General features: G+C 45.9%; 1 protein-coding gene across 4 annotated transcripts in view; it reads right to left on the bottom strand.

Annotated features, from left to right (window-relative positions):
* ACTN1 (actinin alpha 1) overlaps positions 1 to 26309 on the bottom strand; it is an 85559-nt gene extending 59250 nt beyond the window's left edge. For 2 of the 4 annotated variants that reach the window (XM_079309639.1, XM_079309637.1), the window contains exon 1: positions 26043 to 26309. In XM_079309639.1, coding sequence (XP_079165765.1) covers positions 26043 to 26147 — 105 coding nt within the window. In that variant the 5' untranslated portion in view covers positions 26148 to 26309. The remainder of the gene's footprint in view (positions 1 to 26042) is intronic. The other 2 variants (XM_079309636.1, XM_079309638.1) reach the window with 1 other exon arrangement.
* Positions 26310 to 27379: the final 1070 nt, after the last annotated feature.

Genomic DNA, 27379 nt, shown 5'->3' with positions numbered 1-27379 from the left:
GAGAGCAGAAAAATCATGTATTTCCATCAAGAAAATGAATATACCTCTGAGTTTATAGTGTGTTAACAATTTCTAATAAAAAGCACTATAGAGCACTTTTTTTTTCCCCTTAAACCAGCTTTAGGATCGAAAAAAGAGAATTGAAATAATTCTTATTTGCAATGTCCCAAATTACTGTGCATTAATGCAAATATCTTAGAAAACAGCAAAAAGAGTAAACCCCATCAAAAAGAAAGTTAAAAGTAAATTTTTACAGGCAACTTTACATTATTTGTTAGTATTTTCCCTTTCTTACTGTAGCTTCATTTCAGCTCTAACCACACTCCCATATACTTTCTTAAATTGTGAGTGTTCCCAACTGATGGCTGCAAATTCCCTATTTTTAGAAAAGCGAGTTTCAGGATAACCTGAATTGTCAGGGCTTCCTTCTGCTCTACAGAAAAGGATCTGTTTACAGCAAGGGTGCATATAATAAAAATATTTTGCTACAAGTTGCAAAATTTTGCTCCAGCAGCAGAATTGTGATGTCTTTGGGGAACTGTTGTCCAGATGCTTCATGCTCCCACTTTCTTGTGCTCTGCAGGAACTTGTTTAAAGGCACTGTCCACAATAAGCTACCCAGTAGGATGGTACTTCACAGAGGTCTAATGGGTGCACGTCCGGGGAGATGCAATTCCCCTTGGAAACCACCTCAGAGAGATACAACAGAGGAACTGCTGATTGACCCCTACATACCAGCATTCCCCAAAGCATCACCAAGCACCAGGGCACACACACAGGGCTGCCAGTTTCTCCATCAACCATGCACTGATAGCAGGCTGTCCCTAGGAGGACAGTCACTGGCAAGTGAACAGAGCTCAAAGATGGTGATTTGCTGAAAGAGGAGGGCAGAGAGCTTAAATTTTGATTCACCTGTAGGGAGATGGATGATGAATAGTTGAGGTGCTCAATTTGAAAAGAGTCAGGCAAAGATTAATTATTATTTGCCTCAGCTACTGTTTAACAAGAAGAGGTGATGAAAATTGCAAGATGATAACTGCCAATGACTCGTTCTGGAACAGGAGGAGGAAAAAGGGGAGATGGGCTCTAGTTCTGTGTTTCCTTGCATGAGAAAAACTGCAAAAAGAGCTGAGTGAAGAGGATTGTGTTACAAGTGTTAATCTCAGTGGTGGCAACAGGCTTTGGTCCAGCAGCAGCTGGAGAGAATGACCATATGAAAAATCTTTACTACACATGAATATAAATATAGAATTTTCCATTTCTCTTCCTTCTGCTTGGAAGCATATGTCATTTATTCCCAAAAGTTTCAAATGGCAGATACTGAAATGATCACTAGCTCTGTAAGCAAGGAATTATTTTTCCACCTAAAAAACCCTGTATTTTAGCCTTGAACATAATGAAATCCTGCAATACAAGATATATTATCAGGTGATATGTAAATCCAAATAATTTTTAACCTCCCAGTCAAACAGAGCACAGGAGCTCACTGTGAGTCCATCTGTACATTTTACAGCATTCATGACCACAGGTGCAGTCAGTCCTTAGGGAGATGCACCACAGGATGTACAAGCTACTGGTGGAGGTGAGCATTTGCATAGGTTCATCCACACATCTCTCTAAAGCATTTCCTGTGCAAAGCTGTGCTGTGTTCTGATGAGCAGCTCACCCCACTACTGCTACTAGCTGAGGTTTCCTTTTGGTGCTGGGCTCTGCTGAAACTGCTCAGAGACCACAAACCACACTTTAATAAACAAAACACATACACACAAAATAGAAATTCCACCACAACTAAAACTCAGCTATCCTTCTGCTCTTTCAACCTCCCACACTGAGCTTCAAACTTGCATGTAGAAAAATCCAAAGTGAGCAGCTCTGTTCAAAGCATTAAAACAGCTGGAAAACAGACACATCAGCAGTTCTATTCTTTGTATGTAGCCACTGTAATATGTCTGCATAAAATCATTACAAGGGTTTTTATATTTGCTTCCATTTCTAGGCTGACCAAAATGGGAAGAAGCCACAGTAAGAAGCAATACTAGAGAACCCTAAAAGTTGGAGTGCTGTGCTCAGACACCTCAGCCCCAACAGGGCACCCCTCCACTCTACTCAACAGCTGAGATGAGATGAGTTAAAGAGGCCAAAGGGAGAACATGGAGATGGCTGCAAGGCATACCCTCAGATCAGAGTTCCTCAGAACCAAACAGTTTGAGCACCCCCCTCGCTATGCACCAGGGAGCTTCACTGTAAACACACCCTCTACTGAGGCAGAGAGCAGTAATATAAACCAGATGATGTAGGGAATTTTTTCCCTCTTTGTCTGTACTAAATTTAAATACTGAGCTCTTCTTCTGCCAATTTATTCTTAAAGGGCCTGTATGCTACTCTTAATTTCTATCCCACTTACTTGAATTTAACAGTGAACTCAGTAACCCTCCAGGCACTTTGACCACCCTGAGACACACGTGTTCTTCACAAAGTGTTGAAGGCTGAGACCTGGCTTTCCAACTACTGGGCCAGGAGCCCTCACAGCTTCTCTACCCTTCCACCTGAGAACAAATGGAATCTTGCAGGTGAAATCACAGCACCAGAAAAGCTCCCTCCTCCTTGAGATAAATTGTATTTCAGGTCTTTATCTTCTGAAGAGTGATGAGGTAAAAATCAACGCAGGAGCTTAATTCCCAGACAAAATGTTTTGTAATTTCTTTCAAAAACAGTGCCAGACCCGATGAACACAAAGAAGCCCCACCAAGAAGCCACTTTAACTAGAGTGCCAAGGGCAATCCACCAGCCTTCCAGCCAGCTGGACAAAATGATGGGAATCCAAACACAGGCTTGCCTCCCAGAACACACAGTCATGGCAAAGGCAGGAGAGGACAATACCAAAGAGCAGTGTCCCTCCAGACAATGGGCTCCATCTGCACCACCACCATGGCACTCCAGCGTGCAGCTTCCACTGTGCAGCTCACAGTGACTGCACCACCACAGCCACAAAGGCAACACCACCTTCCTGGTGAGGGCTGTAAGTGACCATGGCTGAGCACTGAAATGGAATCCAGTTGAAGTGTCATGGAAGCTGTGGCCATCAGAACCCACAGCTGCTTTGGTTATCAGTAGGGCTTTTTTTCCAGGAAGCTGCCTTAGCTACTGACCACCTCTAAACATCAGCTTGGCAACCCAAACAAATCACTAGTAAAGAAAGACAACATGCCATTCTCAAAAGATGCAGAATAATGGTAGTGCACATTTTCCTCCATACTGTTGTATCCAATTCCTGACTGGTTTCAGCTCTTGAATTATCTTGAAAAGTATTGCCTCATCCTCAAAGTCAAATATTAACCTATTTATTCTATGATAACGAGCCATTCAGGAAGCAGCAGTACTATCAAATTCTGTATCCCTACACTGCCCCAGTGTGCTGGTGTCTAGGTAAGGAACAAACCTATTTGGCTCATCACACCCTGCCACACCTCTAGAAATGAGATGCAGTTTGCACCTTTCCTATCTGTTGCCCAACTTTTGACCTATTTTCCCCATTGACATAATTGACTTTTCACAGGAAACAGCTCCTCTAGAATATAAAATAGCTAGAGGATGGTAAATGAAAGCATAAAGTGGACAGTCTCCATTGTGGAGAGAACTAATTACTAGTGATAAGGAAAAATAAGATGATCAGTAAGGTGTGCACATATTTTGGTTTATAAAGCTTAGCTTTGAAGAACTAGATTTGATCAAAGATAGGTGAGTAACAAATGACAACAAAAGTCTCAGGTGGTAATTCCCCAAGGATTCAGCTGTATTGGAGCTACGTGAACATCTTACTAAATTAATCCTAAATTAACTCAAAATAAACTGGGACAAAACAGGAAGAGCCACAAACTCATCCCCTTTACAAACAGCAATATCCAACACGTGAGACTGCAAGTACAGCTGAGGAAAGAACAGTATGTAAAAGATCTATGGACAACACAGTAAGAGCACTCTGATCATACTGAGTCTGCATGCAGAGCACAGTGAGGTCCTGAACTTGCACAACGAGACAGAAGGAACAAAACACTTTTGTAAGCAAACTCCTTAAATCATCTGAGGTGTTCAATGTACTTCTGTTTTACAGTTCAGTAAGAAAGAGCAGGATGGAATTATGCAGCAATTGTTCCATATATTTACAGCAGATTTTATGTGGAGTTTGACTTCACTGAAGGTCAGATTAATATTCTGTGGCTTACAGTTAGTTTGCTCTTTAAAGGCAATACAAAGGAAATCTCTCCTTTCCTGCCCCTCCCTTGCCACTCTTGGAAAAGACATTGTCAAAGTACAGAAATAACTGTAGAAACCTGGACTTTCTGTGGACATTATGGTTGCATATTAACTACCAGTGACAACACCAGCTCCGAGGGCAGCATGGGGAGGTGCCCTTCTCTCATATACAAAAGTGAAACCATTCAAAAGATGGGGTATTTTTTACCTAGTGTATTGCAAGTTCTGAAACCGTCTTACAAAGATACAAATTTTGGATGGATATGAGAACCAGGCTGCTTCAGGAAGTAATGCTTCAGCATCCCCCACAAAAGAGTATGCATGCAATCATATCTCTAACTCATACTCTTTCTCAGATTTTTTTTCTTTCTAGTAAGCTCTGATCTCATCTGAAATGTATGCTCTTTTAGCTGCAAGGTCCCCAACCAGCATATGCTGCCTTTGAAACTCTCAGATGTGGCTCCTGACCACAGGAAGCTATTTGCAGTCTGGCTTATCATGAAGAACAAAGTACAAGGATGCCCACTGCTTTATACTTGCAAATGGGTTAGCTGGAACCACTACTCTTAGCTAGAAGAACAGGCACACCTTGTTTTCTGTGATGCACAGAATCATGGAATAGTTCAGGTTGCAATGGACCTTTAATCTAGTCCACTCTCCCTGCAACAAGTAGGGCCATGCTCAACTACATCAGGTTGCTCAGAGCCCCATCCAATCTGACTTCAAATGCTTCCAGGCTATGTTTCCATCCAACACCTCTCTCAGCAACCTGTTCCAGTTTTATCACCTTCATTGTAAAAACCTTCTCTCTTGTATCTAATTTAAACCCACCCTCTTGCCTGCACTGGGAAGGCCCTGGAAGCTATACAGGGTGCCTGCTCACACAACTCCATTCACTTGTTAGACACATTTGCTTCCCACCAGCTGCACTGCCTTTGGAAAAGCAGGTGCATCCAAGTAGCACTTTTTTTTTTTTTTAAGAACAGTCTTTTTTATTAATTGCAAGGAAAAGAGAGTGAGCAACAACAGCACAGGCTTCTCCAGTGTCTGCCAGAAACACCTGCCTCCTCCAGTAGCTCTGGAGAATCCCCGGGGCCTGTTCCACAGTATGCTCATATGCATGGGGATAAAGGAGACACAGAAGGGATCAACTACAGCCCTACTTCTGCAACAGAGCAACACACACCACTTACTACAACGACTGAAACCCCACAGCTGCAGTAGGGAATGAGGTTGGAGATGTTCCCATTTCTGATGTGAAGGACAAACATGAGGTCTCTTCTCAGGGACAGGCAAATTATTTACACAAGACATTTCCTTTGAGAGTAGGATGAGGCAGCAGGAATTCTGCCTTTATTTTTAAGCTTCTGATCAGAGGACACAAAACCACATGGGGCAGACAGAATGACACAACTGCAAGTTCAAAGCACAGCAAGTGGTACACCAGTGCTCATACCAGATCTGCTGACACCCATCACAGTGATGGGTTCTCTCTCCACATCGTCTCTGGTATCCATCCATCAGAAGGGACACAACTTGCAGAAATATCCTGGCCTCAGGTAGAAAGCAAATTTCAGAAGAAGATAATAGCTTGCTGAAAACAGTTTCCTGCATGGCCTGGTTCAAACATGGAAGTTCTGCTATTGGAGAGCTCCTGCTTGAGCTGTGCTGTCACCCAAAAAAACCCAGCAATTTCCCCTGCCACATGATACACATTTGGACAGGCAAGGACGAAATGGAAGGTACTGAGAAGAGTATGCTCTGGTTCCAACTGAGCCCTGGCCTGTAAGGGCAATGGAAGCACTGTAAAACCTCACTGCAACAGCAGGATACTGGGAAAAACAAAACCTCTACTTAAAGAGTGGCAAGCAGTCTGGGCAGGCTACTACTAAGCTCTACCTTGACTCTTCCTTACTTGAAATTTTTAATTTTTTTTTTTTTCACAGAATTTAAAAATCAAGTAAAAACTAGTCTGTAAGGCACGTGCCAAGTACTCTCTCACATTTAACCCAGTAGAAAGGCTCCTGCACACTCTGAGGCACATCACATGTGCCTCAAGGTAGGTTTATTTTGCCTTTAATCATTTCTCCCATGAATAAGTAACACCTAATGAAAGTGCTCTTACCCTGACAGCATTTGTATTCTGATACCCAACTGCTACTCGTATGCCTCTGCTAAGACAGCCTCTTGTTAAGATTACAGCAGTAAGGGCAGGAGACAAGTGAACACAGACACTGCTCAACATAAATGCTTAAAGCAGGTGTTTAGCTTAGCACCAATTTCTTATTTCTTTATGCCCAAAGACTGCTGAATTAGCCCCCTTCACAGAGACTTTAAGCACAGTGTTCTCTGTAATATGTGCACACCTATATGACAAAATTAAAACCTACTTCATTGTAGATTCACCCTCTGGCTCCACAGCCAGTACTATCGAACAAGGGCTTCTGCAGACACCATATGGGGTCACTCATCATTCAGACCTGTCCTGCTCTGTATTTAAGAGTAGAAACACCAGCACATCATTCACACTTGTGCTTACATCACCATCAACCTTGGTGTAATCCCACAGAAGGGAAATCTCAAATACAGTATCTCAGATACATCATGTATTTTAGGGGAAAAGATACGGTTTCGTGGTGGAGAATGACTAAGCCAACCAGCTTTCCTCAGTTACCATGGTTGGATGGTCTCTCAAATTCTTCACTGCTGCCCAAGGATTGGTAGCAGAAGTTACTACAACATCTTTGACACTGCTGCCCTTTATTGGAAAACTGCCTGCAAGTATCTACTATATACAGAAAGCCAGGCTAGCAAGAGCACTGGCAGACCTAGGGGATTAGACTGAACTTGCTTTGATGCCTGTTCATAAACACTCATATTCTTACATGTTTGTGTAAGAAAATGCCAAATCACTTAGTCACAGATAACACGTCAGAGTACAGCTCATCTCTCACAAAGAGTGCCTTCCATACACCATTCCTAATTTTGCTGTTGCCTGACAATTTTCCTTTGCAACAGTTGCTAAGCAAAACATTTGCAGTTCAGCTTAGTATCACAACTGACACTTGATGACTGTCCTAATGGTTACACGTAAAAAAATGCATGGCTGTTCAGTCTGGTTCAAACCACTGACAAGAAATAGGTAACTCAAATGGAGGGCATGCAGTTCATGTGCAGTCCTGATCACTGCCATTATGTTTGCTGTCTGTTTTCTCAAATAAAGAATCTTCTGAGCCAGGCAAGGTACATGCAGGTAACAGACAGCAGTGTAAGTTACTATGTGGAAGTAAAATTACCTTGATAAAAACATTTACTGTTGCTTGTTTCAGAAAACCTAAAAACCTTATTCCAGAAATGTACATAGATCTGTCAATATCTAGTGAAAACAGGTGCCTTGCTAGCACTCACACATCTACCACAAATCCTCTAATAAAAGGAATTTGACAGTATTTCTAGAAGTTCAAGTAGTTTTCTCTTAAAATATCGCAGTACAGTGTAAGATCAAAATAAAAAAGATAATTCAAGATAGACTCAATGGGCTATATTTTTAATATCTGTGGCTAAGAAACTATACCATATATTAGCAGCCACAGCCAGCACTCAACAGAATAGAAAGCAGGAATCCATCTCCTTTGCTCCTGAAGTACAAAAGAGTAAAAACTCTCAAACTGAGAAAAGGAGAGTCCTTCTGCACTACTAGCAAACATATGGACAGGTTTATTTCAAGCTTGGGCTTAGATCAGAAAACCTCTCCTAATTCTCTTCAGTCCAAGAGTTTTCTAAGCAGGTAGATCCCAGTAACAAACAGGACGGTCAAGAGAAATTCTTTTTCCATTAGCATTGGATTCATCACAGGGAAGGGGGGAAAAGGTACACCCCTTCATCCTTCCTCTCCCACGTTTAATTTGTGTAAACTTTATCCATGGATGATGATGATGTGACTTTTCAGATGAGGCAGAAAGAAAGGGGGTGGAAAAAGACCTTTAGAAGCACAGGGAAGAACAGACTTCTGCAATCTGTCTTCAGAAATGGCTGCACACAGGTTGCTGCCAAGTGTTGAAGCCCTAAGGACAAAGTAGGCTTTTACAAATGAACTGTTACTACACCAGAGAAGGGAAAAGCCACATGTTGTGTATGGGCAGAGATCAGTTTGTTAGGAGAGAGAAAGAGACAGAGAACTGCCTTGTGCAGAAGGAGTAGTAGAAAGGTAATTCACAACCTGCCTTGGGCCCCATGGAAGTCTGCTACAGTAATGCCCATGCTGATAGCAAGAATAAGGTAGAGACTGTGCTGTGAAATTGCACCTTTCCTCTTATCCAAAACCACACCTCAAAAACTAACATGAATTTTATACTTAGCCCTCCACCACCACAACTTGTTCTCAGCACTGAACAATCCCCATCCAAACCCTTAAGCCAAGGGGCACAGTCTCATTTCCCTGACTGTCACTGTCGAGCCAGTGCTCTAATCTCAGACCATTGGCAAGAACCTCCTTTGGTAGAAATCAAGTTATTATGGCGTAAGTCAATTCCTGGCAAAATTCCCCTGGCTTCAAGCTTAGACTAAGATTAATGTACTTCAGTCCAACCCAGTCTTCATCATAAAACTGTTCATTTTCTCATCTCCCCATAGCTCCCTTTGAAGGCTGCAGGAAGAATCATGTCTCTGCAAGAGAAATTATGGCAGACTGCATAGCTTCAGAGGAATACAAACATGACACACATTGTTTCAGGGTCTTTGGTTAAGTGCTAATCATCTGGATTTGGATGCCAGTCCCGATTATGAGAAATATGTAGTAAACAGAATCGTGCCATGTGATATCTGGGCTTAACCCTCTTCCTGCTGGCAGCTGTACATCAGCACAAAGCTGCAGTGGGAGCAGCAAAACAGTCTCCATAAACCTACTGGCCTTTTGTCCTCAGCTTGATGCTTGCTGCTCTCTTCTCTGCAGAGCCACATCCACACAACAGAAGGCTGCAGAAGGATGCATGCAATTTTGACCATAATCAGCCCCCCTTGGATGTCTGATGTTTGGTGATCTCCTCTGCTCTGACCCAAGCACATGGCTGGGCAATACTATGTGCAACTTCACAGGGAAAAGGGTAGGGGTAATTAAGATGCCACAATGAGAGGCTCAAGCTGATCTTGTCTGTGGGCCAGGAAGAAATAATCCCACCTGAACATGCTGAATAAGCAGTGGGTGGGCTTGAAGGGCAAGGGTATACAGCTGTCCCAACCCTTTCCTCAGCAAGCCATCACACGATTGCTACACACACAGTGGGTACTGGCCATCACCCAGGGACACCACGGCTGCCACACAAGCATCCAGCACAGGCATCGCTGCTGTGCTCCTGCTCCAACTGCTGCCACTCCTCACAGTTAGGGACACACAGCCCACACCAGCACCCACCAGGCTGGGAAGAGAAAGTGACCTAACCAGCACAAGACAGTAAGTAAAGAATTTCAGCCCTTTGCTCCTATGAGATTCTATTCCTTTCCACAGGATCACATATGCTATTATCAAGGCACACAGCACCTAACCTTTGCAAAACTCTTACTTCCTCTTATGCAGTCAGATGGCAACACAGCATTGTGCTTGTAAGGGAAATATTTTCTTCCTGCAGAAGTCAGACAATACAACTCAGAAAGGAGAGTTTTCACAAATTACATTTAACTTGATACTTAACAAGCCTAGCTACACATACTAGTGGCCCAGGACCTCCTCATATCCTATCTCCTACATCCTATGCAGCATACTGGTACTGCCAGAGGAAGTTAGTCATTTCCACATTAGACAGCCTCCCATGCCATGAGCCAGCCAGCTCATTTCTGCACACAGGTAAGGTATTGTTAAGTGAATTAGAATTTATTCCTTCCCTTCTCAGCTGCCAAAACTGCTAAGCCACTTGCATTGCATAGCAGGCTACTCTAGTAGTTGTTTTTTTTTTTCCTGATTTCCTGATGCTTAAGAACCCAACCCTGATAATTTAGAGCCTGTCTCCAGCTCTCTGTGTGGTTTCTCTGTATTTAGGACTGCTGTAGGCTGAGGTCTACTCAGGAAAACTCAGAACAGAGCCCTGACATGTTGATGCTGCTCTGAACTAAATTTAAAGCAACAGTTAGCAGAATGATAGATGTTCATATGAACAGTGACAGGGTAGTAAAAGCAGCTCAGATCAAAGCACTATGAATTGGATGGGGTATAAAGAGCCATGCACCCACCAATGAAGCCACTACAGCAAAGCATCTCCCTGCTGCCAGGGAATTCCCACTGCAGCAGCAACCAGCCCTGTTGTATTAACCCAAAGGAGAGGCAACAGCTCCCAGGCAAGAGGGGCCAGCCCACAGCACAACCCTGTGCTCCCCAAGCTCCCTACAGCAGCCTGGCCTCCCTTTAAAAACAGGGGATTCTGTTCATGGAAGAAGTCTGTTACTCTGCAAAGCAGCACGGCTACATCTTCAGGTTTTGAGCTTTCAAGACTTGAAGGGCTGAAGACTGCACTTGCTGAGCAGCTTTGTTGCCTCAAAGTTTCAACAACTGGGTTCATGAGAGCTGCACTGAGCTCTGGCAATCTCGGCAGGGCCTAACAGGAGGCAGTTCATGTTCCTGCACAGGCAACAGCAGCAGCTTCTTTCCCAGCTCAGCAGCTGCTGTGCAACAGTTCTTTGACCAGCCATGAAACAATCGTTTCCAAAAGGCAGGAGACTGCACTAGACTTGAAAGTGAGACAGATGCCAAATCCCAGTCCAGAGCCAATACTTGGAGAACCAGGCAAGGTGATGTTCAGAACACAGATGTGCTGGTATTTATTTCTACATCAGAAACAGTCAAGATGGTTTTTTCTTATGACTCTCTCCAGCTCTTTCCCATTTTCTTGCTGCTCCTTCACTGTGGAGAGCTATCTAGGTTTAACTCTTCTTCCTCTTATTATTTCAGTAAATCACTTTTAACACCAATGAAGATTTTTCATCTGGCTCACAGCTCATGTCCACAGGCAGTAAACGTGGGAGCAATGTAGAGGCTGTGCCTTACAAAGGAGGGAACAACCAGCTACTTCTCAGGCAGCTATGGTTAGTTCAGCCCACTTACTCTGTCAAGCAGGGTCTCACTGATTCCAACATGACTTACTTGTGTCAGGCAGTTTTCCATTCCCTACTTCAAAAGCCTTTAGCAATATCAGCTATCCTGCATGGCTAGAGGCAGACAGGTTTTAAGATGCATTCCTGCCTATGGAGAGTTGGCGGACACCTCATTCTTTTCACATGCAAACTAGAACTATCACTTGGACCAAGCTGCAAAAATTCAAGGAATTTGGGCAGGGCTTAAATAAAGTAGGAAAGAATTGCTTTGCTTTCCAACACAGCAAAAGGTATTCAGAAGCCTGGAACAAACCACAAACCCCCAGCTCCATCGGGTGCCAGGAGCCAGGTTCCCTCTCCATTTGCTGCAGCTCCAAAGGGATTGGTTAAATGGCTGACATCAACCACTAAATTGACAAACCACCATTTAAGTGGGCAGTCCCACTGAACTTACCCTTCACTTCCCCCATCCTCTACCTTAGGCTCAGCAGTGATCAACTCTGATCTGTTTGAAGACTCACTTTTTCAGAGCACATTCAGGTCCTGATAATGAGTGTGTCCAACTGAGCAAAAGTGATGGACAAGCACAGTCAGACTGGACTAGAGACTGTGAAACTGCATCTGGAGTGAGTCTTGTCCCAAGTAAATGGATGAAGGGAGAACATTCAGCACTTACATATGCCGAAGTTAAATAAATTAGGTGTGAAACGAGATTTTGGCGGGTATTTGGAATAATCAGAGACTGTAAATTTGAATATATTTTATGTCACCCTCTGGCAAATTCTCTAGAATTCAATTTACAGACAGCAATTACACAATACATTTATTCGTCCCCTTTGTAAGGCTGCAGAAGTAGCAAAGTTTACAAGCTAAAAAGCAGATAAGCACTATATAAACTACATTAAGAGCTCTGGAATGCATTACCATGAATATACATATGTAAAATATTTTGCCTACTAATATCTTCTTGGGAAAGCAAATCAAGCAGCAAATGGGAGGGTAAATTAGATGCCAGTGAGCTTGATAGAAACAAGCATGTCTAGTTAGTATTTTTATTCTATTCTCTTCCACTAAGATCAGAAGGGTGGTGGTCGTTCTGGGCACTGCAGCTTCATGGCAAATAAGAACCCATGAAAAAACATGTGAAGGGTACACATGAGATGACCTACCAACCCACCCCACAGGAAGGTCAGAGTGGAACACAAACCCGAGTGAGCTTTGCAGATGCCTCGCTCTTCATGAGAGCCTGAGGACAATACTCATTCCCAGAGGCACTCTTATCAAAGGACACCTCTTACTGTGTACAGCACTTAAAGAATTTTGCCCTTTGCCTAGAGAGCTGCTCCTTTGGATGGGCTGTGCACCCTGAATACACACCTTCAATTCCCACAGCCTGACTGTGCCCAGTACAAACACTCCTCTACCTCAAAGCTTCCCCTGCTGCCCCATCCAGAAGCAGGGGCTGCCGAGCCCACTCCCTGGGAATGGGAGGGCTTCCAAATAACCTCTGAAGGACAGTGACACCAAAATAGTCTCTAGATGAAAGAGATAAAGGTAATTATTAAAATCTTACTAACAAAAAGTTTCAAAAGCTCTCTCTGGCAGCACATCATTTTGTTTATGTATCAGACCACGAAAGCAAGCAACTCACCTAAGCAGAACAGCAATCTTCAATCCAAAGCACATGAGATCACTGAACACAATGGCAGAGTAAGATGGGAACACATTTCCCTTTCCAGCGCCTGTTAACGAAGGTGAGGCAAGAAAAGAAAGGAAGAAAAGGAGGAGGTAGAATTTGGGATAGGGATATATAGGTAGAAACAGGTATCAAGGAGTACTATAAGATTGCTTTAAACTCAAAGCAAAATTCTACAAAAACCAGTATGCTGTGATTTTATTATCTGGTTACACCCACATCAGAAACACACTAGCAAATATTGCTGTACTACAGCTAGAAGAGTTGAAAGAGTGTGAAGCAAGGGATATATAATTGCAAATTTGTAGCAACATAATGAAAGCAAACATCTGAAGCTAAACATCACAGGAATACAGAAGAGTCCCTTTGAAGTGGCCCATCACTAGATTTGGTCCTGAAGAGACACTTGGGACCACTTAATCAGAGCGCACTGAGAGCGGCTGCGCCAGCACCTAAAAAAACCAACACCAAATCAAACACACGGTGGTAGTGCACAAGAACATGGAATTCAAAGTCACTTGTTTGAATCAGGTGCATTACACACAAGTATCACAAGCAGGATGTACTGAAATCAGCACAAGTGGTCTTAAGGTAACATGTAAAAGCAACAAGAACTAAGGTCAATTTAAAATCGGTTATAATCTTTTCAGTGTTTGTCACCTTGCATCATCTGGGAACCACGCTTACAGATCAGAGTTCTGTGGTGCAGGCAGGTGTTCTAACACAGCAGAAACAGGCCTTTCCCCAGTTACCCTGCAGGATATGAGCCCAGCAAGAGAGTGCAGGAAGATGCAGCTTCCAGCAGGCAGATTGCTCAGGCCAGCAGGCAGAGATCTTGGCACATCACAGTGCCCACGACATACATCTCTGGCCACTGGCACTCTAGGACTTCCTCTACACCTACTGCCCACTCTGAGCTGTAGGGCAACAAGTACATTTTCAACCTTTGACACAGCTCTAAGACAAGTTAAATATATAGGCAGCAGTGGTGGAGGCTGACAATATGTACAGGATACAAAGGGGTAAGAACTGCTCTTCCCCCCAGGCTAAATCCAGAGCACGTGGAAGAAATTAATTCTCATCAGAATTTCTTTTTCTCCATTTCACGTGACAGGGGACATGGTGCAGACCTGCCTCTATTGCCCAGCACCACACAGGAATAAAGCCTAGAGACTGCACAATAATTGCTCAAGAGCTAAATGAAAACCCTGCGGGGGGAGTGGGTTTTAGGTGGATGCATTCTGTGTTATTTTGGAGGGGGGTTTGATGGTGGCAGTAGTAGTCAGGTTTGTTTGGTTTGGGTTTTGCTGTTGGTGGTGTTTTTCTAAAAACCTCCTCCTTAGGCCAGAAAGACTTTTCATTTTCCTGACCCTATCACGGACCAAATATTGCCAACAAATACCCTCTTCAGCTGCCAAGTACAGCACACCTGCCAGCTGGGAAATGAGGTATTTCACCACTGCACAGCCTTTGCTTGCTGTACTTGCATGTAGTCACCCACCCTCTCTCCTCCTCACCCAGCAGGGCGCTCCATTTCAAAAGTTGCCCACACTTGATCCTCACCATGGCCCTCCTCCTCCCCAAGACGGAAGAGCTCAAGTTACAACAGGCTTCATCTCAGGAGGTAAACATGAGGAAATGGAACAAAGGCCTGAGACAAGCATGCTGCCCTTGGTCAGGGTATGAAAGGGAGAGCAGGTGAAGCCCTCAGGAAAGCTGTCTCATTGCTCCCAAGAGGAGAAAAGGCTGAAGAATGCAGAGAGGGATGCATCTGCCTGGAAACCCTGCAGGGATGGATTTGCAGGGCCAGAAGCTGAAGTCCCTTGGCCTTGCTAATGAAATCACTGCTTTGGCAAAGAGGGAGAGCATAGGCACTGCACATTGGGACAAGAGGGTACCTTGACAGCAGGAAGACATTGAGCCTGCTACAACAGTGATTTTCTACCCTGTATAAAACAGATGTTAAGTACTAATACATCACACCTTCAATACCACCACCTGCCCTGAGAGTTCCACCCAATGCCAGCATCTTCTGCCACTGTTTCCACACAGAAGGCTCCTTTTTCACAGCAGATCACCACCCTAAGCTCACATCCACAGGGCCCCAAGGCATCCCCCTGCTGTGGAAAGGCCACATGGTGCCCACTGGGGCTTGGCACAAGAGGCAGTGTGGCAGCTGTGTCAGGCTTCCCTGTCTCCCCTGCACCCACCTCTGCAGGCAGAAAGTTGTTCCAAGTTCTGCAATCAGAGGATATTCTGCTTCAAGTGCTTTAATTACTGTAAGCAGTTCACTAATTACAGTAGTAATGATTGGATTATGGCCAGTTAACAGCTCTAAAGAAACAAGCCATTATAAGAGGGGGAGGGAAATACTTCTTTGGGTTTAGGATAGAAACAGATTTCAGCAGTCCACCCTGTAGGAGGCTGTTAGTAGCTGGCTGGGTCAGACTATTTGCAACACACTGCAACACCAAGGAGCCGTGTAATGTGTCACTAAATGATACACTGGCACTTTAAAATTATCAGTGTTGGAGGAGGTGTGTTTGCAGGAACAGAAGGTCTTCTGTTAATGTGCTGATCCCGTGAGCTCCAACACCTCTCCATGACTGGACCCAAAAGACACGATGCAGGCAGGTGTGTGTGTGCTAAGTTACTAACATGGTATCATGCCTTGAGATGCTTTGTTTCAGCATGCAAGTCATGAAAAGAAAAGAAAGTCTTAAGAGAAACCTGCTAGTTTGAACCAAACAGCTAAATACAACCACTCACACTACCCAAAGCCAAAGGCACTCACCAAAAAGAGCAGAAAAACTGCCTTCCACTGGCAATTGTTGCCAGCATGGGAAGGACCAGAAATCCATACCAGTAATGGGCAGGAAGGCTCCCTCCACACCTGACCTCCTCACTCACACAAGCCTGACTACAGAACAGGCTGTAGAAAAGCAACGGGACCAATGGATCCCTGCAAGAAGTCCTATCCCAGTGGAGACACTGCAACAAGAAGGACTACTAGCTCTGAAAGATGAAGTTTTTTGTGGCCATGCTTTTTCTGAGAAAGGCAAAAAAAAAGACTCCCAGATACAAGGAAGGCACGATTACCAGATACACAGCTTCCCCACCTTGAAGGGCACCTTCCACAAAAGAAGAAAGCAGTATCCTACTTTACAGAAGAAATCCTCAGTGTGTTGAAACTACAATAAAAGCAACAATACTCATTCACAGGTGACTACTCTGATGGTACTGCCAGCCAGCAGTATGCCATGGCCCTGCGGGTCACGTAGCTCTGTCTAACCAAGAAAAGCCAATCCCTAGCATCACCATCAGCCACTTTTACACCTCTACTCACCTTAGGAAAAACAGGTCTCTACACCTCACGCTAGCCCTTGGTGGTAACACACCACCACTGTACCCCTGCACAAGCTCTTCAGTTATTCCCCTTGCCCCCTCAGCAGTATCTTGCTCTACTTGGTCTCCTTGCTCTCTTTTCCCTTCAGAGGTCTTCAGCTGAGGACTGGCAGAAACTGAGCTTGGTATCGCTGGCTGGAGGGCGAGGATTTCTGGCAAGAGAAAACCAGTGGATCTGGGCATATTGCCCAGAGTGAGTTCACACTTGGCTCACCACAGCTGGAAATAGTTTCATCTCTGGCCAGAGTTCCCCAACGGCCCAACAAAACCCTTGGGAAACAGCAAGTTTCCACACGCTGGCCATTTTGAAACAGGCTAAACGCTGGTGCTCATGAGTGTAGCAGTGCTCTGCACGCAGCCAGCCCTCTCTGCACAGCACAGCCTGCCAGTGCCACTCCCAAGGCGCCTGATGAGCAAGCGCTGACCCAGCACAGGGTCCCTCCCTTTGTGACAGAACCAGGTGGGGCCCAGAGAGACGCTTCCTCTGGAGACACTCCTCTTGTACAGCAAAACTGCGAGCAGGGCGAGAGGGAAGGCAGAGGCTTGAACAAACACACCCCAGGCTCTCTTACCAGCACACGCTTGCACCTGGGCTACTGCTCTCCCCTACTTTGTAAATGGGAGATGTCCACATCCCCCAAACCAGGTAAGACATGTAGGAAACTCACCCAGAAGCATAAATATGCTTAAAATTTTGGAATTGATTTTGGCTGCAGTCGAAGTTTTCCTTAGGAAATTAAGTATTTTCCGTTGCAATAAAGCCTGGCACAGATGTGGTCTAAACAGCTTTAAACTGCCTCCTTTTTTTGGCACTGTTTAGCAGTTAAAGAAATTTGCTTGCTTTTTTTCCAACCATGGAGTCAATTTTTACAGTTTTCTTGGGGATAATACATTTAAGTAGCAGAACTAACTTAACATGTACTGAAGGGTAGATTTAAATAAAGTGAGTGAGGGAGATTACAGGTAAGTACTCGGGTAGCAAAAGAAACTTGGCTGCTGTAGAGCCAAGGAATCTGGCCAGGAGACAGGGCTCTAGGATATACACATCATTTTCCATGATGAAGAAAAGAGCACTCAGCTGGGATGCAGAGACCATACATGGTTCTCTCACTCTCTCACATCCCTCAGAGACCTTTATGGGCTAGCTCCTGCAGGGAAGATGCAGCAGCACAACTTCCATTTACAGCAGCACTGAAGTTCAAGCACTTAGCATCATATATTGCAGTGAAGAGTAGCAAGTGCCCTGGCTGCCTAATCCAAAAGACATGGAAAGAAGTCCTTCCTCTACTGCCAGCTGGCCTTGGTTCAGCACCTCTGTTGGACACGAGGGTCATCTTCAGCATTATAAAAGGAAACATCAATATTCCGTGTGAAATTTCTCCAGCCATCCAGCACTGTGTTCATGGAAGGAGCAGAGCAAACCAGCTGCCCATTCACACTATAGTGTGTGACACATACAAGACTTCACAAGGGTCACTCTGAAAGATGAGGGCCATGCATAGGACACAGGAGCAGAGCCCACCTGTGCTATCCTGAAGGGCAGGCCCTATACTGCAGCAGTGCACTGTCACTGCCATGTCAAGTTGACTGACAAAGAAGCAATCAGCTGATCCACCAAGTCATCCCTTCTTTCCCACAGACCACATAAGTTATCTAGGAGGATGTGGAAAGAGTAGCTGCTTAAGAAGCCTGCCCTGCAGCCTCACCTGCCCATGAACTTTCCACACTGGTGCTCCCAGTAGCCCTGGACTGGTTGGTGTTCAGAGACCTACTTGAAACCACCCCAATCTGACAGACAGGCGATACGAGACTCACATTAGTGGTGTTCACTGTAGTGAGTGTAGCCAAGACATGCTCTTTTCACTTGTCAACACTTCCCATCTTGGCTCTACTACAATAGAAAAATGACAGGTTTGCTGTCATTCCTCGCACCACAGGGCTGAACGCATTTCTAGTCTACATAAATAGAATGACAAATCAAAGCTTCATCTGCATTAAAGACCAAAATCCCCTCTCTCTATGCACGCATACCCCAGTTCTGCCAATGGGAGCGGTTTCAGAACACTGAGGGTTTAGAATATTTCTGCAGAATCTCACTCATGCTGTAGTGCTTCAGAGCAGCCATGCATTTGGAAGCAGAGTAAGAGAGGACAATCGCAGGTAAAAGCATGAAGACAGCAAGCTGCAGCACGTATGAGAGCTGGCTTTCAAAGGCCTGGCCCAGCCCTCAGCAGTAAGATACACTCATTGCCAGCTGAACAGCAAAGACAACGACAGGAAACCAGCATGGGGAAAAAATGGTTCTGCTTTACTGCCTAATAGGGAGCCAAGAGGTTAAACTGGCACCAGGCCACACCACATCCTATGACCAAGTTCTGCTTTCATACAGTAGGAATATGACAGCAGGGAAGGCAATGTGAGGAAGGGAACTGGAAATACTTTAATTAATCTTATTATTAATAAATCATATTAATGCCAGTGCCTTTGTTCACCTAAGCATTTTTTGGATTGGCCCAAGAAGTCCCCAGGTCTGTCTCAATGATCTGAGTGACTATTGGGAACCTGCCAGTCTCATGCACCAAGGTCAAAAAAGTGGTGGGTGGCTCTATAGACTACAGTAGAAGACTTTTCTGGCATGACTAACACCAGACAGCCAGTACTGCTGCTGACAAGTCTATCTCACCACTCTTCACAACTCATCCCCGCGAATTCAATCTCTGAGTAACAATGCTTCACCCCCAAAACCCCAGAGTTGGAGCAAATCCTATGTCTCTATGAAGAAAAAGTGACTTCCTTTCCTGCTGAGGTTATGCTTTTCCCACCCTGGCAGTTATCAAACATATTACACCTGATTTTTCCCCCACAGGGTTCTACATTGCTATAGAAGATTTGTAGAAGTCATGCTAAGCACATTTCTTACGAAAGCCACCATGCTTCCAACAATCACACATGGCAAGAAATAAGTTTTATATTCTCAGACAGAAGAAAATCAAACTGTTGCACTGTCTTCTGTACTCCTCAAACACCATTTCTTAGACTGTACAAAACACCTCCAAAAATCACAGCAATACATCCAGCAAGCCCCTGGGGCTGACACAACACAATAAAGTGAGACTAGTCCATTGTATGTCATATTTTTGCAGCTTCCCAGTGCTTCCCCAGACAGTTCTCCAGCCTCTTTTCTACACTGACTGCTTTCTGCACCTCATTGTCAGAAAGAGCACAGCCATTCTCCAATAGCATAAGCGCACCCCAGAGACAGTTTAGGTGTCAGGCACACCAGTGATAATCCACAGCCAGGTGGAAAATACTCTCAGTCCTTCACCAGCACAGCCATGCAAGTTTTCACCATCTCTGTCACCGCTGTTTGTGCCAACCTTAAGAACTCCAGGTCAGTGTTTTCAGTGGATTCCAGTGATCTGGACACAAAAGCTCACAAACTGCCAGGGGAGGCCAACTGAACCCTGCTTTTCCTCCACTTGACAGTGCATGAGTGCTGCACCTCTCACACAGCACACATCAGAAGAGCTGGGTCGCCACTGTAACATTACCAGTTTCTAAAATTGTGATTCTAGTGCTCAGGAACACTTCCACCAAACAGGTTTGAACAGGTTTACTGTCCCATATTCTCAGTTACCACCCAGTTATATTGGAACTATACACAGACAATACCTCCTCATACAAAAGCATGTGCTTCAGAGGGGACAAGAGGGGACAAGTTCTTGCCTGACACACAGTAAAACTGGTTTCCAAACAGCTCCTACTTAAGGATGCCCTAAGTGGCATGTCACATGCCCCAAGCTATGAGCACTGCAAGCAGTCAGGGCAGAAAACAGTGTTATCCTCTCTAGCCTTTGCGCTCAATGCATTGAAAAAATGTCATTACTAAATCATATGCACAAGAATTTACACTGGTTGCCTGAAGCAGTCAGCAAGAAATTCCCCAGACAGACATACTTTACATCACTAGGCTGGTAGCTGGATGCCTTTGAGGTGTTTCACTCATCCCTAGAGGACTGGAAGGATAAGTTCATTACAGATTGGTGAGTACCACGTCCTCATAAACTGATCCTTGGGATCTGTTACAGACTCCCCCTGAAAGAATCTGCAGTCTCCTTTTTAACCCATGCCTGCTTCCTCCTTAGACTCCCCCTTTAGACAGGATTCTGAATAGGAGGCTAAGTCACAGCAAAACGCACATGCCTCATTCATCATCCACCATGAGGTTACAATGAATAATAATGTTCTTGTTAAAAAAACCAAACACGCACATCCTGACGAAACCTGATCACAGAAAGTATGAGGCAGCTACCACACTCAAGGACAAATAACTGATCTACAAAGCCAGATACTTCCAGAGTTCCCTAAAGCAACTTTTGAGTTTAATGTTTTGAAAAGCAAGTATCTGGCAACAAGCTACCTATGTTAAACAACATAAGCTTGATCTGACAGATAGGAGATATCTGGTGACCCATATTGCCTGCCTGCGAAAGAGCAGCTGAGCAAGCAAGCATCCTTACAAATGTCACCATTCTGCTTCTGTATCAATACTGGTCAGCATGAAATAAAGCACATAGAATACTCAGGTGCATCAGGACCACATTCCCTGCAGCACACCCACACTGCAACGACCGTGCAAGGACTGTCCCTTGCTATGGCCCACACAGACTACTATGCAGTGTCACAGCAGGAGCAAAGCAACCCAGTGCAGTGCATTCATCAACAATGCACATTTATTTACCTCATGGCTGAATCTATGATGGTACTGGAAGAAATTTTAGCAAACTTCAGTTCAGGAGTGGTATCACACCTTCTTGTGGGTCCACAGCAGCTACCACAACAGTAGCTTCCTGGAAGTCTACATACTTTTCTCATATAGATCCAATCTTGACAGGATGACACTCAGTCCATGTGAAAAGGAAGCCACAATTGTGGCTTTTACATTTTGTCAGTGATGATAGTCACATCTGATGGGAGCATGCTTGCCAGCAGGCTTGGAGATGGGGTGTTTCCATGATGGCCCTATTTAATGGGTACTTTCTGTTATTAACAACCCCACCTCAGAAAGGTGATTAGAACAGCAAAATTCAAAACATAATAGTATGGCCTGCGAGATGCAGATACAGTAGGGCTATGAGAACCGTGGCTTTTTTTCACCCTTATATTTATGTGTATCTTTACAGTGATGCAGTGCATGGCACAGAGTAGTGAGAGAGGCTTAAGGAGACTTGAGGTTCTAACAGGAAATTTCTGTAAGTTCATGAACAACTGTACCTAGTAAGCACTTGATGCAGAAAAGGTGCCACCAAAGTCTGTGCTATCACTGCTTCTGCAGCACCACAAATCTGACCACTCCAGTTCTCTGAGCCAGACATATCATTTACTGCCACATTGTCAGAGATGACAACGTGGCAAGGCAGAGCAGCTGCAGATAAAGCGCAAGGCACATTAATTTCATCAATTTGACTTTTTTTCATAATTTTTGATTTTTCTTTAAATAAAGACAAGCATTATTATCATCTCTCAGAGCATTAAAGTTGCATATGGCTATCTTCTACACACTGCAAATTAACACTGCTTCCTAATCCTAAGAAAGCAGTTGTCAGGTCAAAAAGCAATTTGACATTTAAAGTTTCCCTGCCAGCTGTACAGTAGAGACGAGTTGCTCCAGGCCAGATTTTAAAATAAACCTGAATTAGCTGTACCTTGAGCAACGAGCTCATTAAATGAGAATGGCCCACATGAGAGCCTGCTATATGCAGGACCTGAAGGCTGACCCCTACCAACACCCAGCTTCACCCCAGTGTTATTCCTGACACTAAGGAGACAGTGGCCAGAGATGGTCCTTCTTGCCATCACCCTTCATCTCACTCATCTGTGAAGATGAGCCAGGCATGTTGAACATCAAACAGCTCACCTAGTCCCTCACACCAAACCCAGCTGCTTCACCAGTCCACGAGGAAAAGTTTGAATGCTGCAGCTGGATACTTCTCATCAGGAGGTAGAAGTGTCCTTGTGGCACAAGTGACAATCTCTTGGCCACTAAACACCCACATACGTACTTTTTACTAGTTATGCTTGTCTATCTTGATAGCTAGGTGAGTTCATTGCAATGGCTTTCAGCAAGTTTTGCTTTGCAAATCTGGGAAACTGCAGGATCAATCTTGTTATGCCTTGGCTAGTGTTACTTCAAGGCTTGACTTCAGATGGGAGAGAAGGCAGAGGAAAAAAATGGCTGTTACAAGAAACTGCTGAGATGAGTTCAGCAGTTCAAACTACTGAGATGTAGTTCAAAGGAGAAAGTATTTTAATCCCCAGAACAGAACCCCTGCTCCTGCACAAAAGATTAAGCAGAGGCTTATATCAGGTGAAAAGTAGTTGAATTTGTTCTACACAACAGGTTTTTTTTTTCCTGCTTAAGAATAGCAATGCAGTGACGAGCTCTTTAAAGCCTCTTAGAGAGTCACTCCTGATAGACATGAAAAACTGGTCTCATATGGAGAGCTGCTTTCCTCCCAGGAACTGTCACTTTATCCCTACATTGTAAAACATCAGCCTCCCAGGAAGGGGCTGGTAGGAAGAGGTGCAAAACCAGCACTTCTCCTCTGTATCATATTCAGGATGCCAACTTTCACCCTCCAAATATGAAATTCATTCTGAAGTTTGTCTATTTACCTACTTCAAAGCACCATTCCAGACAGCAGAGGTTGTAACATCTGTCTCAGCACAGGCAAGAAACCTGAAAACCAGCTCCCAAAAGCTCAGCAAACTTGTTCTTATAAAGCTCCTCTAGAAGATGTTACTAAAATTCAGTAGATCTTCCCAGTTCTGGTGTCTGCCATGAGTTCTGCTGAGCCATGCAGCCAGGAGAAGGGGAGCTGGACTTAATTCATATTTGAGTAGCATTACTAGACTGCTTGCTTCCCAAGTCTCAATTAGTCCCAGCTGCACAAAGCCTGGCAGGACAGCAATGTGGCACAGCTATCCACAGCCTACAGAGCCTTACTGAGCCAGGACTCGAGGGGCTGGGCAGGAAACAATTGGCAAGACACGGACACTTCTTGCATAGACATTTACTCTCTGCATTCCTGGCCTTGCCACCACTTTAGACATGCTGTTCTTGCTCCCAGAGAGGGCCCAAAAAGCCAAGTTTCAAGTCTGCCTCACCAGCTGGTCTCAGTATTATCAATAGCAATAATGATGATAATTCAGTAGTACTTAAATCAGACTTAGGTGAAGAAAAACCTAAAAACATGTGAGTCGAAAGAAAAGACTGAGCCTGAAAAGAATCTACAGGAATATTTGGTAGGCATGAATCCCTCCTATTCATCTCAATAAGCTATTAACTAACATGTACCGTACTGAACATTTAACTTTAATTACTGCAGTGATTTCATCTCACAGGTAAGAAGGACTGACAGTTTTACTACACTACACTTTGCAACTTTTTGCTTGGTAGATACTGTTATCTCCTTACACCTGAAGGAAGCAAGTCCCAAGACCCCAACAGGGCTTTTGGTCACATTCAGACCCCAGAAGAAGAGAAAGAGTGTCCAGGCTGCGGTCCAATCACCAATCCCTCTGCGGGGATATTAGCCTGATGGGCTGCAACTGGGAAGAGCTATCACTCCCAGACTTATCCTCCTAACTACAGACACCAGAGGGGTGGGTCACCATGAAACTTTGAGCTTGCACCCACTGCAGAAGGGAACAGCTTCAGCTGTCCATCAGCAGGAAGAGAAATAACAAAGTGATCCCACCACCACTGGCAGACATTTAGCCATACAGAGTCGTCCAGTCCAACAAGCTGGAGAGTGACTCCCAGCACATCAAATTCAACTGGTAGCTGTTGACTGGCACAAGAAGTTGGCTTTCATTACTTAAAACTCCCTCTTGGGTTCTTCCCTCTGCACAAGTAACCCATGTTAACAGAACAGCTCTCTGTCACCCTCTTGTGATAGGACCAAGAGGCCTTAAAATCTCCTGGAAGGAGGTAATTCTAAGAGCATGACATTTACAGCATGTACAACAACCTTGGATTTAAGACTTCTTTTGAGTCCAAAGGTTCCACTTGTGCTTCTGACAAAGAAATCAGTGTCCCCGCTACATATAAAGTATTTTACTTCACTCTGCACCATAAAAGGCAAAAAAGCCCACAGCATGACAACCATTTCCCTTCACAGCCCGTCAGCAAGGCTGGCAATCTCACTCTGGGCCCCAATAGCTGCTTCTAGATGTACTGGAGAGATACAGGCGTAGGACTGCAAATAGAGATTGCAGCCAGGCAGATCTTTTGAAAAGAAACTTCCCTCCTCATAGGAATAGAGCTCCGACTTCCGATAAGCCATCCAGCACTCGGAGCCCAGACCAAGGCTGCATTCCTCGCTTTTCCTTTGCCAAAATATAACCTCACACACTACCAACTCTTTCTCCAGTAAATGCCCTCGTTTGTATACTTTAGTTCTCATGCTGCCTACTCCCAGCACTCAAGTCCCTGAGCACGAAAACCACTGACAGCAGTCCTATAGCTATCGCCTCCAATTAACTCATCAGATTCCAGGGGAAAAACTTCTCGGTGGCACCATTTCAGACAGCTCTGAACAGGAAAACCTGAAAACCTTTGATCTGGAGTGGAGGAGAGGAAAATGAGAAGAGTTAAAGAGCAATAATAATCTTCTCACTGTTGTGCTCTCCTTCCCAGTTGTTCCCAGCTTTCTACAGAAAGCCCCATACCTCAGGCTACATTATATATATTAATATATCATTTCTGAATAAAAAAGCAGTATCACCCCCCTCTCATGGAAGCTCTGGGATTCTTCTGCCTGCTCACAGCAAGGGGAGAGCAAGGCACGATCCAAAACACGAGTCCTGAGAGAATGAGTGACTGGCTGCGAAGCCAGCAGGAGCCTGCTGCACCCCAAAGTGCCCCTGCCATGCCAGCATGAATGCTGCTCCAAATTCTGCTTTACTGTTGTCTGATGGAGTGACTAAAACGGAAATGTTTCGGGGATTAGGATTCCTGAGTGATCTAATACAGGATGCTTTTGGTTTAAAGGAGGAGGGGAAAGAAAAAGATATAACTAGCGAGCGGCGAGGCTGGAGCTCCTCCTGAGCTCCCCTCCCCAACGCCACCCTTTCGGTTTAAAAAAGGGCCGAATGTTACCATTTTTGGACATGAGCTCCGCGCAAGCCCTGCCCTAAACCACACCATTCAAACGAGGAGCCAGTTACTGTCCCGCCGCCGGCCGGCGGGGCCGGGGCGCGGGCGGCGGCGGGGGGGATGCGGAGGGGCCCCGCCGGCGGCCTCGCTCCGCCCGGGAGCACCTGCGGGCCGGGAGCGGTGACCCGGCCGGCATCTGTTGCTGCGGGGGGACCCGCAGGGCACGTCCCTCCCTCCCTTTCCTCCCTTCCCTTCCCGCCCCGCCATCACCTGCCCGCCCCGCCCGCCCCCGCATCCCCGCCGCCTCGCCCCGCCACGCCGCGCCGCGCAGCGCCAGCCCCCGGCCGGGCGCGCACCGGCCCCGCCGCAGCGCTGGAGGGGGCGGCGGCGCCGGGTCCCGGCAGCCCCACGGGATGTGTGCCGGAGAGAGGACGGCATTGCGCCCACCTTCCTCTGCTGCTTCTCCCACGCTGGGTCGAGGAGCAGGTCCCGGTCCCAGTCCTCCTCCGGCTGCATGTAGTCGTTGGTCTGCTGCGGGTCGTAGTGATCCATGGCTGCGGCCGCTGCTGTCCGTCCCGTCCTGCTCTGTTCCGTTCCGTGGCGTCCCGCCGGTGCCGCTGCCCGCTCTGCCCGTCCCGGCCCCGCGGCCGCTCAGCCCGAGCGCGCGGCGGCGGCGCCCGCTCCCACCTATCCGCCTCGGCCGCGCGCAGCGCCGCGGGGGCGGGACGCCCCGCCCACCGCCCGCCTCCGCGCCTCTCATTGGCCGCAATCCGCGCGGCCGGGCCCCGGCACCCTTGCGAGAGTCCCTCGCTCATTGGTCATTCTGCGCGTCCGTCACAGGATCCGTGTGCCGCGATAGGCGGTGGGCGGCAGGCCCGCGGGGCGGAGGCCGCGGGCGGGTGCGCTGGGCTGGGCTGTGCCGTGCCATGCGATGAGGGGAAGGTCCGCGCCGCTGCGGGGGCATTTGTCTTTCAAGGGTTCCGCGGCTGGATGGGGCCCGGGAGTCTGTACTAGGCGAGTCTTCACGGGCGGATCCGGGCGGCATTTTGTCACAGAATCACAGAATACTCTTGAGTTGGAAGGGTCCCACAAGGATCATTGAGTCCGGCTCCTGGCTCTGCACAGAACGCCCCAAGAGTCACACCCTGTGCCTGAGAGCATTGCCCAAACGCTGCTTGAGCTCTGTCAGATTTAGAGCTGTGCCCACTGCCCTGGGGAGCCCGCTCCAGTGCCCAGCCACCCTCTGGGTGAAAAACCTTTTCCTGATATCCAAACTAAACCTTTCCTGATACAGCTTCAGGTGCATCAAGTCCTGTCACTGTGAGGACGTTTTCTTGTGGCACAGCTGGTCGGTGCCCACCCTGCGGCCCCAACGTGAGGGTGCTCAGTGACCGCCCCATAGTCCTGCTGCCCGCCTCGAAACACAGCTTGTGTGCCGGTGTGCCCACAGCTAGGATGAAAACAAAAGGGCTGTGTTACCTGCTCCTGCCCCGTAGCCGCTGGTCAAGGCTGGGATCCCCAGCAGCCGCAGCCGGAGCCCGCGCACCCGGACTCTGTACTGTACTCTGTCTTCATGTTTCATATGATGCTCCTTCATGTACACTTGCAGATATCAAAAACACAAATAAAATTATCAGAATTGTAACTGTTCTGCACCATTGAGAGACTTGTCTTCACTCTGTCATGCATTACTCATGATGAAGAAAGACTATTTAAATATGTACGTACAGTAACACTCATAATTTTGAAGAGGAAGAGCCAATATTTATTTCTTATAACCATTA

This window comes from Erithacus rubecula (assembly GCF_903797595.1).
Source record: "Erithacus rubecula genome assembly, chromosome: 6".
NCBI classification, from domain to species: Eukaryota; Metazoa; Chordata; class Aves; order Passeriformes; family Muscicapidae; genus Erithacus; species Erithacus rubecula.
Note: the sequence above shows the minus strand (reverse complement) of the source record. Positions and strands in the feature narration are given on the sequence as shown.